General features: G+C 47.5%; 1 protein-coding gene across 13 annotated transcripts in view; it reads left to right on the forward strand.

Annotated features, from left to right (window-relative positions):
• ZNF236 (zinc finger protein 236) overlaps positions 1–12,065 on the forward strand; it is a 98,204-nt gene that overhangs the window by 50,645 nt on the left and 35,494 nt on the right. For 12 of the 13 annotated variants that reach the window (XR_008615920.1, XM_024133941.3, XM_024133940.3 and 9 more), the window contains 6 exons: positions 4,384–4,525; positions 5,175–5,435; positions 8,015–8,259; positions 8,964–9,065; positions 9,574–9,725; positions 11,378–11,481. Coding sequence is in view for 12 of the 13 variants with exons in the window: in XM_024133941.3 (XP_023989709.1) it covers positions 4,384–4,525; positions 5,175–5,435; positions 8,015–8,259; positions 8,964–9,065; positions 9,574–9,725; positions 11,378–11,481 (1,006 nt within the window). In the remaining variant the exon portion in view is untranslated. The remainder of the gene's footprint in view (positions 1–4,383; positions 4,526–5,174; positions 5,436–8,014; positions 8,260–8,963; positions 9,066–9,573; positions 9,726–11,377; positions 11,482–12,065) is intronic. The other variant, XM_055080346.1, reaches the window with a different exon arrangement.

The raw sequence follows: 12,065 nt of genomic DNA on the forward strand, positions 1-12,065 counted from the left end.
CAGGCGGACGCGCAACCACTGCGCCACCAGGGAAGCCCCCATGCCTTTCTTTAAGATTAGTAGTTTCCTTAAAATAAAATACGTATATATATATATAAAGGGACTGATGGTCTAGTAGAAATGACATAATGTAGCCAAGACCTTAGGAGTTTTATGTATGTTTAATTCACCTTTAATTTTTTTTCTTCAAAGATTAAGACCTTATAATTAGCCTAGCTTTTTAACAGAACTTTGTAAAATTATTAGACGTGAAAAATAAAGCATCGGAAAAATGAAGCGTGTTATTTCACTTTCTGAGGAGCTCAAGGTGGGACCCCTACCCTCAACCCCAAAGATCTCAGAATCATCTGGGGTTCTGCTTAAAAATAAATATGCCTGGATGCTGCCTAGAGACTGTAATTCTGTGTCTAGCGGGGAGACACTAAGGTAACAGTTGTATATACTAGATTGTTCATTGCAGCCCTGCAGTAGTGTACAGTTAGAAACAGGCAGAGCGTCCGCCAGAAGTGCATTAAGGGAACTGGGTACACTGGTACAGTGGAATTCCTTGCCAGCATCCAAAGGGTGCTGGGGATGATGTCATATGTAATGACTTGGAGAGTTAAGTATGTGTATGAAGTATGAACAGGTAGTTCCAGAACAGTGTGTATCGTCGAGCCCACTTACGTTTTCACATTACAAACTCTTCTGTTAGAGTGGATACTAAACCGTTCATTATGGTTGTCTCTGAGGGGTGTTACTGGGCACGTTCTTTTGTTTTTCTTTTTATGATCTTGTGAATCATTTGAGAAAGGGCCAGAGGACTTGCACAAGAGCGTATTGGCAAGGGATTGGAAAAAGGGATTCGGTTCGTGGAGGGCAGGTGGGACTGGGGGGGAAGCGAAGACAGACTGGGAGACAGAGACGGGCCGGGACAGGGGCTAGAGCTCCTGAGGCTCAGAGTGGGCCTTAGGAGCCAGAGCTTCCAGGCAGGCCGCTTGACCACAGACCTGCTGTTTCGGAAAAGAAAGGAGTAACTGAACATTCTGTTTATGGGACCTGTCTATGATGGAGAACTTGTTTGCTGTGGAACGTAGGTTCCAGAAGCCACAGGAGAAAGAGCTGGGAGAACAGTGGGGCTGGAGGGGGAACCCTGCACCAGAATGGGGGTGACTTGGAGAGGAGGGACGTCTGTGGGCCTTACAGGGCTCACAGCTTCAAGGCCTGGCGCGGACAGCCAGTCTGAAGTCTCCCCATAGATTCTGGCGTCAGGCTGCTTCAGTGCAGGTTGGAAGTCAGGGCCTGCCACTTCAGACCGGTGGCGAGCTCTCTGAAGGTGCTGAATCGGGTGCAGCCTGGAGCCTTAGGGGTGCAGCCCGGCTCTGCCGTCTGACGAGCTTTGTGTCTGCACTGCAGGCTAGGGAGGCGCTCACCTGGAACCCCGCTTTACTAACTGACCTCAGGTCTGACTGGGAGGCAGTGAACCCCTGCACAGCCCTGCCTGCAGTATGGCTTTTTTTTTTTTTTTTTTTTTTTGATGTGGGAAATGGCAAAAGCAATACTTTGTTTCCTTATTTGTGAATATCTTATTTTTTTCCCTATGAAACAGATACAAGACAACTATAGGAGGGCTTTTTACTTTTTAAAAATTACCTTGTGAGTTTCATTTACTTTACCTGCTTTCACGAATTTATACAATTTATATAAAATTAATTGCTTAAAATTATTTCATTTTCCTGTGTTGCTTTTTAATGTGTATCTTGTCTGATGAAGTCTATAAAATTAATTTCTCACGTTTGTATATTTGTACAGTTCATTTTAATTGTGGGAGGAGAGTTTTAAATTTTTTTATTGGTGTTTTTCTTAGAAATCACTCATTCCGTTAAGGTCAGCAATGAACAAGAAAATGGCTTATCAGATATTACTTGGAGCTGACATTTTTAATTAAGTGGTACTTTATGCTAATAGTTACTGAACCTGTTTGCATAAGATACCGGGGAACTGTGCCTAACCGTTGCTATTATGTGTTGCCTGTGGACCTTCCTTGCAGAGCATTTGAGGTTCACAGTTTCACAAGCTTCGCAGTGACCAGAGGAGCCACCCTTTTTGGCTGCCAGTTTGGAAAATACTCAGCTGAGTTTTCTGTTCTCTTCATAGAATCTAACATGATTCCCTGAAAGTAGATGTCCAATAAAGGTTGCCCGTCAGACCGTGAATCAGCGATCTCGGTTGGAATTTGTGCGTGCTTCTTTCCTTCCTTTCTTTCTCTGATTTTGTAAACACTGAGATCAGGATCATTAATATATTCGATCGTATCTACCTGTCCTACTTGGCCAGTGCTACACCCTTGACCATGGGGCATGCCCCAGGCTCCAGAAGCTATAGCCCAGGGAGTGGGGAAAGAGAAAAGAGAGCCAGCAGTGACACGTGCTGGGACAGAAATGAGTCAGCGTGTGGAGGTGGGAAAGCGAGGCTCGTTAAGAATTGCAGCACGAAGCTGCCTGGGTAGGAGCTGGCGGTGGGTGTGGAGAGAGGTGGGGACCGGTGCCAGGAGGCCGAGCCAGGTGGTCGCGGTGGCGCCGTTCTCGGTGGCAGACCACGGGAGGTGGTTGAGCAAATTGCCGTTCGGGTCCCGGCGCACTGTGCCAGGGACATTCTTCTGCTGGTGACACGAGATGGCAGAGCAGAACATTCAGGAGGCTGGTCTAGGTGCGTGTCTGACACAGAGCCACGCAGAAGAGTGAACGTGCGTCTGGGTTCGGAAATCGGCCCTTGTACGGCCATCTTGCCTCTGAGCACCAGGCGTGTCAGCCTGTCTGCAGTAGACTTAGCGCATGTGTCCCGGGGAAGGTGGTGGGGTGGACCGAAGGACTAAAGTTTTCTCTTCTTGAGCACGAGAGAGGAGTTGATGGGAAAAAGCAGGGCGATGCCGTGAAGGGGAGAGCGATGCTGGAGCTGCCCGGAGGGCAGGGCTTTACGTGGTCCCCACGCAGCTCCCCAGTCCTGAATCCTTGTGAAATGGGAGAAAGTTTGGCAGCTCTTCCAGTGTGTGCCCTGTGGATTGTACACGCATCAATCACAAGGGAGGTTCTGTTATTTTTTAAAATTTTTTTATTTTTTGGCCGTGTCACGCAGCATGTGGGATCTTAGCTCCCCAACCGGAATCGAACCTGTGCCCCCTGCCCTGGGAGGGCAGAGTCTTAACCACTGGACCGCCAGGAAAGTCCCACAAGGGAGGTTCTGAATTCTCTTTGAAAAGTAAATGAGCTCTCATGCAGCATCGGGAAGTGCGGTCCGTTCAGTTACGTCTCACATGCGAGCGAAGCGAAATGGAAATGGCAGTGGAAATAGAAACGAGGAAACAAGTTTAAGAACACTGGAGAAGTGGGATCTCCAGGACTGGCAAATGGCAGACTTAACGAGCGGCGCCAAGAGTCTGAAATCCCTGGCCCCCGCATGACTAGGCGGATGGGGTCCCTTACGTACAACTAGGAGAGTTAGGAGGAACAAGCAGGTTTTAGGGGACAGGATTGAGCTGTAACCCGCACTGCTAGGGGCAGTCTGGACAGCAGCGTGTTAGGAGGTGCCTGTCGGTAATCATCGCAGGGCAGTGAATGGCACAGCTGCAGGGGCAGGGGGTGTGGCCAGTCTAGAGTCTTGGCTGCTTGCTGCATTGTCTGGGAGAGAGGAGGAGCAGCCCAGGTAGAACTGACAGTGTACGTCTTCCTCTTGTTGTTCCAGGTAAACATTCAGTAATTCAGAGGGTTCAGATATATGTTTGTCCTCAATTTCATAAATAATTCAATTGCTTGATCAAGACATACTTATTACACGGTCAACCTAAGGGCATTCTTTATTCACTGAAAGTATGTAAAACCTGAAATATTTAAGGTTGTAATTTTGCTGTTTACACATTTTCTTTTAATAAAATTTCTATGAAAACCCTGACTTTCTTAGAACAAAAGATCATGTTGGAATCATTTCTGTCTTGAATTTGTTATAGTACCTAGGGTACAGTCTTCATACTGAACAAATAAGGGACTTAAAAACTCTGATTAACCTAAATGTTGATGTAGTGGTATAAATTGCATGCCAGCAGACGCTCATATTACAAAGTTAAATGTAGAAATCCATGAAAAATTGGCTCTAGAACAAGGAGAAGTAATTGTGACAATGTAAATGTTCCTTATGTCGAAAAGAATATCTATCTTATATTAACTCTATAAGTGTTTCCTGATAGGTGTTCTTTAAATAGCGAGTTCCTAACACAATTAAAATAGCAATTAGTCGCAACATTGGAATCTAGCTCCTCAGGATCTTTATCTTCTGGGTAAAGCAGATGCCTTTTGACATTTCTTAGTAGAATTGACAGTGAATTATTCCTGATTTTCTTTTGGTTTGTAGGTCTTATCCAGCCCATTCCAAGAAACCAGCTTTTTCAAAGTTATTTTAATAATAATTTTGTAAATGAAGCAGATAGACCATACAAGTGTTTTTACTGTCATCGTGCCTATAAAAAATCTTGCCATCTTAAACAACACATCAGGTAAGGTAATGTAGATTCAGAGATGGAAATCTATAGTTAACAGTGATTTAGTGATCTGGTAACTTGTGGGAATACTAAGAATGGTAGAGTTAGCTTTTGTTATTTAAAATGTCACTTTTGACCCTAGAATATTTACTGATAATTGATATTTTCATTCTTCAGTGTCTTGGCCAAAATGTTTTACCCACAAACCGCCACTGAATTTTATTTACACTTCTATTATATTTCAGTATTTGCAATCTCTGGGACATGTCAGAGAAGTATTTGGTTAGTTTCATTAGGATTAAGCTCTTTCACAGTTTCTCGGGTGTATTCATCAGGTTAAGTCTCGGTGCTAGCAACAGTGAAAAGGAAGTATTGATAGAAACCTGATCACGAGAGACAGTGAGGGGTCATGAGAAGAGGACAGAACGTAGAAGAGGATGTGGGGTCTGGTTTTGTGTCGGTTATATGCGAGCCCCAGGACTTCAGATGAGTCACCTGAGCGCTGAGTCTCAGGTCCCGTTGTGGGGACGTGAGAGCTGAGTCTCTCTGCTGCTGAGCTCAGAAAAGGGGTGGCCAAGTGAGATAAATACTAGAGCGCGTTCTAAATTAGAAAGCAGTGTGAAAGCGTAAGACGCTTATTCATTACCATTTTTATTCTTTTTAGATCACATACAGGTGAAAAGCCTTTTAAATGTTCTCAGTGTGGAAGAGGCTTTGTTTCTGCAGGAGTGCTCAAAGCACACGTCCGAACGCACACTGGACTTAAATCTTTCAAGTGTCTGATATGTAATGGAGCTTTCACTACTGGTGGTAGCTTACGGCGACATATGGGCATCCATAACGACCTTCGTCCCTATATGTGTCCCTATTGCCAGAAAACATTTAAGACCTCACTAAATTGCAAAAAGCACATGAAAACCCATAGGTAGGTATAATTCTGATGGTCACTTTTTAACAATCCTTATAATTCCCAGATGATGGTGGGGAGCGTTTTGAAGAAATAGTTGTCTTTGTTTCCTTTATTATTACTTCTAGCGGGAGGTGTATGAGCTAAAAAAACTTCTGTATCAGTGTTTAATGACCTACTGAGAATCATAGAGTAAAGCACATCATTTTTATTTTTAATGTAGTGTTGAAGGCAGTCAGTGTTGGCCTAAATGCTTTCTAAACTCTCTTAAAACTGATAATCAGTAGTAGATAAAATGCTAGATAGTGTCTACTATAATGAGGTAATGAAGGTTTCAAAAAAGAAAATCTTGGTCAAGTCTGTGACCTCTAGGCATATCATTAGTGTTGTCTGAATGGTAATTATTGTAGGTTGCTGACAGAAAGAAAATATGTTTTAGCTAACACATAAAGCCATCATTAAAGCTAACTTAGAGTTTTGCTTGCTTAGAGGGCTGCCTCACCTGTAAATGGAGGTGACCCAAAGAGCCCTTACAGAGACGCATTTCTGACTGTGTCTGGAGCTTATTCAGCGGTGCTTCTGTGAAGCCACAGAATTCTGTATTGTAACGGAAAGCCTGGCCAAGGTGACCACGACCACCTCCTAGGAGACTTTGAGAACAAGGACAGAATATTAGCCTTCTGCCCTAGAACGTTTACCTTTGAGCCGTATTTTAACCCAGCTGTCTCTGTCCAGGTTTTACCTACCAAACAAAACTCCCAACTGTTAGAATAAGGTAACTCTGAGAAATAATGTTTTGGTTTTATCCCTCTGGATGCCAAAGCACACCTGACAGAATTGACTCTCCTCGATTTGGGCACGGTTGATCGTGTAGCCGAGGCGTTTAAGTGCTTCTCGAGACCAGCTAGGGAGTGTGAGATTGGTGGCGTCAGGGGACTCTTGCCAATTACCTATCCAGTTATACTTGGCTGCATTTTATGGAGGAAGTTTTAGGCTTCGCAGGCGTTCAGGAACTGGGAATTCACGGGGGCGGAGGCGCTCAGAGCGCGTGCTCCCCGTAGCAGGATCGCCTAAGAGTGGTGCCCTGCTAAGAGAGGTGGGGCGCGGTCACGGCTTGCCCCGGGCACGGTGGATAACGCCTCTCTCTGCAAGACGCCCGGCCTTCACAGTGTACTTTTGTGGTAGTGTTGGGAGTACAGTTTACAGGCTCAGAGGCCCGTGGTGTAATTTCTGGGAAGAGGGTCAGCTGTTTTTAGCCAGGTCATTTCTGTCAGTGGAGTGTTGCTTTGGCCACTGCTTGCCCAGGGTTCTGCTGAGGGACATGTGCCACGCTTACGCCAGGAGAGACTGTGCGTGACTTTCAGGTGGCAGCGTAAGGACGGTTAGGTCTGTCATTGCAGAGTTGGGGGTTTATCTTATAGATGGCGTGTACTTTGAACCTGCCTGCAAGCAGGCAGCATCTCCAGTCGTTTGATCCCTTTGTTTGAAGTCTTGAGAATTCCTAAAATGCCATATACACTTACATTAAAAATAAAAAGTCGGCTGTAGGAAGAATTGTGAAAACACCCAGGCAAACAGAAAACGAGGCTCCACCAGTCACGACAGAGGGCACATTTCCTCTCCTTTGGGGTGGCGGAGGGGACCCCTTGAACCCGTGGCACCACTGTACGGTCACCCCGTGGTGGAGGTGTGACAGTGCGTGTTCTTTCCTTTGCTGCTTTTCAGTACATTTTTGTTCCCCCCCTCCTCAGTAAAAGTAGTTGAGAAGTGACTGCTTTTGATATCAGAAAATGAAGAGGAAAGACTTTGTTTGGAACTCAGAATGGAATTCTGAATCGGCAGATTCATGTGATTCTGGCATCCAGCGTCCGGTAGAGCTTGTGTGAGTCTGACTGGAGTAGCCCCTTCATGGCTGAGATACTGCACAGCCTGTTAATCAGATCATTGTTTGACCTGGGTTTTTGTTTGTTTGTTTTTTCCTCAGTTTTTTTGATTCACTCACTGAATTCATTGTTCATTTTTCTCTTTGAAAGAGAAATTGTTGGCCTTGATGAAAATGTGCCAGGTATGCTCTGTACGCATGGAAGTAATATTAACAGGAATAACGATCTTGCAGAAAACCGTCGCGGCCACATGCCTCGTGACCCAGGTTCTGCAGCCTGTGGCCCGCTGGTCAGTGAGCCGCGCCCGGCCTCGCAGGTTGCAGGAGGGCCCCGTCTCTCCCACGTGTGTGTAACACTGAAAGCAGTCTGTCAAGGCGCTGCCTCATCTCATGCATTTCTTGTTTGGAACACCTCAGCTCATCGCAGAATTTGAATTGGGAGAGTTTAGCTTTGAAACGTGGCATCTTTTGTATGGTTCAGACTTTGAAAAATCCTTGTTGCCTTCAGGCCCCTATAGTCTGTGAAGGCGCTTAGAGATGAGGGCACGTGGGTTTTCTTTCAGATTTTTGTTTGTAGTGTTTAACTCTCAACTGGACTGCCGCCACTTCAAGTGAGACAGTTTAAAATGAAAACTGTCACTGAATAAATCGCACCTCGCGTGCCCGCGGTGTTTGACAGCAGCTGACGCTGCGGACTGTTGTCCATTTTTTGAAGATTTGAGCTTGCCCAGCAGCTCCGGCAGCACCAGCAGGCCTGCCCGATAGATGACGGCACCGTGGACCAACAGGGCATGCACGTGCCCACCCAGGTGCAGGTGGAGATTGAGAACGCCGCGCTGCAGCCGACCGCCGAGGCCGTGGCCGACAACCCCGGGGCCGTGCTGGACCTGGGGCCGCCCGCCGGCGTGGAGGCGGGGCTCGGCCAGCAGATGGCGGCTCAGCCTTTGGAGGCAGATGAAGGTGAGCGGTTCAGGGCCTGTAACTCTCGGGAGTTTGCGGCCCTTCTTACTCCAGTCCCCGCTGGCCCTCTCGTCTCTGACCTTCTAAAGCGCAGTTTGTGCCGTGTGTCTGAGCGTGAGGGTCTGCGGTGCATTTAGAATGGTAGAAATGGGACCTTTCGATACGTGCTGCTTGTCACCCACTTTCACCCCTGAGCCTACCGCGGGAGAGTCTGGTTTTCACTGAGTGCCCATCCGCGTGATCACGCCTGTCCTGGTGCGCGGCTCCCGGACTTCCCAGCGTGAGGCCGTGGACTGGCTGCTGCTGGCTGCGGGAGCTGAGGCCCCTCGGCCAGCGCGCTGCCTCCCGCGGGGAGGTCTCGCTGCAGAAAGATGCCGGCTCACCGCGGGGACAGTGAGCTCAGTGACAGAGTCGCCTCAGGCTTCCGGCCTCCTGCGGGCCTGACAAACGGTTGGCCGGTCAGCTTGCCGTTTACTTCATGGGCGTCCCAAGAAGTATTTGGTCTGTGATCAGGGTTTTGTACTTTTTAACCCAACATATGTAAGTTTGTACCCTCTGTATAAATTGTCTTCCTACTGTCTTTTCCAAACAAGGAGGCTGCTTTTTGGAAACTCACCGAAGCATCCTTTTGGACAGGTTGGTAGATGTGAAGCAGCTTCCGGGTTTACGAATTTTCCGCCCTCGTCTGTGCTTCTTGTCTTCAGACAGGCTTGTGGTCCCGCAGCACACTCTGGAAGGGCACGTGGGCCAGTACGAGGAGCAGGCTCCCCCGCCGCAGCCCTTCGAGCCAGCGGGTCTGTCACAGGGTCAGTGGTGGGCCTTACCCGGGGCTCTCCAGAGAGCTGCACCTGGTTGGGTTTAACTTTACAGCAACCTTGAGTGTTTCTTTTAGTGCTCTTCTGAAATTTACGACCAGCTATCGAACCAGATAACGTCCTGCGTGGGTAGCGTGTGTGTGTGTGTACGCATGCACGCACATGCTATTTTGTAGTCTGCTCAGATTTTCCAGAAAGGGACTTTAATGACCATTCTACACCTGGTTTCTCGCCAAGGCAGGTGATTGAGTAGAAATTGGGACTTACGTGTGGCTGGCGTGTCAGCCTGCCCTGCAAGGATGGGAGCTGAGCGCAGCCTCCTGCCTGTGAGCAGATCACTTTAGAGCCTGCTGATAAAAACTAAGAATCCTGATTCCCGTTCAGAAAGTAGACATGTTCCTTTAAATACCTTTAGTTGTAAAACCAACCTTTTTTGGTTTTGTGTGTGTGTGTAACTTTAGTATTTTTTGTAGAACTCATGTCTTCTAATTTATTTCAGGTTTTACAGTGACTGATACATACAATCAACAGACTCAGTTTCCACCCGTCCAACAGTTACAAGATTCTAGCACACTGGAGTCTCAAGCCCTGTCCACGAGCTTCCATCAGCAGAACTTACTTCCGGTTCCTAGCTCTGATACGATTAATGTAGTGAGTATTGCAGAAGTCTCATCATTGAGCAGATTCTATCTCATTCTTTACTGTAATTATTTAAAATTTGCTTACTTAAGAGGGCATGCTCACTTGTTGCAACTTTAAGATTGCTGCATCACCTGTGAAAACCTCAGTGTTTATCATATAAGGCTTCTATTCCCTTAAAACATTTTTGTTTTAAGATTTCATTCCCATGATGTGGCTTTACCTTTTCGGTTAAAAGTCAGGAAAGTCAGGAGAGTGTAACTGACTTCAGTAACATCTGAAAGATATCACGTTGCTTTAGCGAGAAACCCTAAGTATTTAAATATGTGGAATCTTAAAAGAAACATGTTAGAATGAAAATACAATGAAGGCTGACATACTAAAGATACGTATTTAAATGCATCGTTTAAAATTTTCATCTCTTAGTCAAGTTGGAGGCATTTAAGTTTTTGTTCTGGTATTGATTTTGCCATTTTTGGAACTCTTTCAGTAGTGGTAAAAATGATTGGCAAATCAATTGTTTTCTCTCTCATTTTTTAAATATTTACTTTTTTAATTTTTGGGGGGGCTGCGTTGGGTCCTCGTTGCTGCGCGCGGGCTTTCTCTGGTTGTGGCGAGCGGGGGCTACTCTTGGTTGCGGTGCGCGAGCTTCTCATGGCGGTGGCTTCTCTTGTTGCGGAGCACGGGCTCTAGGCGCGCGGGCTTCAGTAGTTGTGGCTCGTGGGCTCTAGGGCGCAGGCTCAGTAGCTGTGGTGCACAGGGCTTAGTTGTTCCGCGGCATGTGCAGTCTTCCGGACCAGGGCTCGAACCCGTGTCCCCTGCGTTGGCAGGCAGAATTTTTAACCACTGCGCCACCAGGGAAGTCCTTGTTTTCTCTCTTTAAAAGCCCCTGTGGGTAACTTTTGCCAAGTGGAGGACCTGGACCCTCCAGTGAAATTTTCAGAGCACGTTTTCCCAGCTCGAAGCTGCGTAACTGACAGTAGGCGCTGAATCTGGGTGGTGGGGGGCATGCCTCTCTGTGGCTTGCCTTCACTCGGCCCTCTGAGCAAGACTGCACACCCGCTCACTCGTGGCTTTTCGGGGCGGGTCCCGGAAGCCAGGGGAAACGCGTGCACGCAGGCAGGTTCTCCACTGTTCTGGCCTCTCCTGCGCCTGTCCCCCACGTCCTGAAGGTCAACCTGCGCTCCGTCTGCTGAACATGGGTGTTTCCTGCAGATCTTTGCCCAGTCCCTGGGCTGCACCACCTGTGGCCGGAAGGTGTCAGGTTAAGGGGCTGCTGTCTCCAGGCCTGCTGCTCCTGGGCTGGGAACATGCTTTCTCCCCCTGTGATTTTGTGACAAGCGAGGGGACTTAGTATTTTAAGAAAGCAGGGAGTTTTGTTCACTCTCAGTAAGAGTAGAGCAGATGAAAGAGTAGTCTCTTAATAGACATAAAAAATATGGAAAGATTAAAGTAAGTTATTGGAAAATAAAATAAGTATTTCTTCAATAAAATTGGTATGGATGATTTTTGTTATTAATTTGGCCCAAATGATTGCAACGACCTAATTGGGGTTTCTCCCTTTTAAATCCACATTTATGAGTGTTCTTATCCTTAGTTGTTAGGTGTTTGTATTCATTCATAGATGTTCAAGCAGTCTGCTCTGTGCTTCTGCTACGTTTTAGACAAGTCGTTTGATTCAGGAGTCATCCCAGCAGGAGCTGGAGCTGCAGGCGCCACGTCCCCCGTTCCTGGAGGACAGCGAGGAGCAGAGCCGGCGCTCCTACAGGTACGCACGTTCCTCCGGGTCCGCGCGCTCCTCCGGGTCCGCGCGCTCCTCCGGGTCCGCCCGCTCCTCCGGGTACGCCCGCTCCTCCGGGTACGCCCGCTCAGACCGCAGCCCGTCCTGCTGCGCCCAGTGCCCACCTGCACAGTTCCTGCAGCTTCATTCACAAAAGCTCTGGGAAACAGGGTCTGTCGTCACCCCCACGCTCCTCCGGGTACGCCCGCTCCTCCGGGTACGCCCGCTCAGACCGCAGCCCGTCCTGCTGCGCCCAGTGCCCACCTGCACAGTTCCTGCAGCTTCATTCACAAAAGCTCTGGGAAACAGGGTCTGTCGTCACCCCCATTTTATAAAGAAAGTACCTGAGACAAAAGAGACTCACTTGCTAAAGCTTCTACAGCTAATAAGTGACATGGGCAGGGTTTGGATGCAGCAGCCTGTACCCGTAAACTACTCTGCTGTAGCTTCCTGTACCCACTCTAGGCCGCTGTTACCGTGTTTTCAGAAATAACTTGAATTTATATCGTGCCTTTTTGTCCAGGGCTCTTCTGTGTGTTTTATATATAACCTCCTGATACTTAAGTCACACT

This window comes from Physeter macrocephalus, chromosome 19 (assembly GCF_002837175.3).
Source record: "Physeter macrocephalus isolate SW-GA chromosome 19, ASM283717v5, whole genome shotgun sequence".
Lineage (NCBI taxonomy): Eukaryota > Metazoa > Chordata > Mammalia > Artiodactyla > Physeteridae > Physeter > Physeter macrocephalus.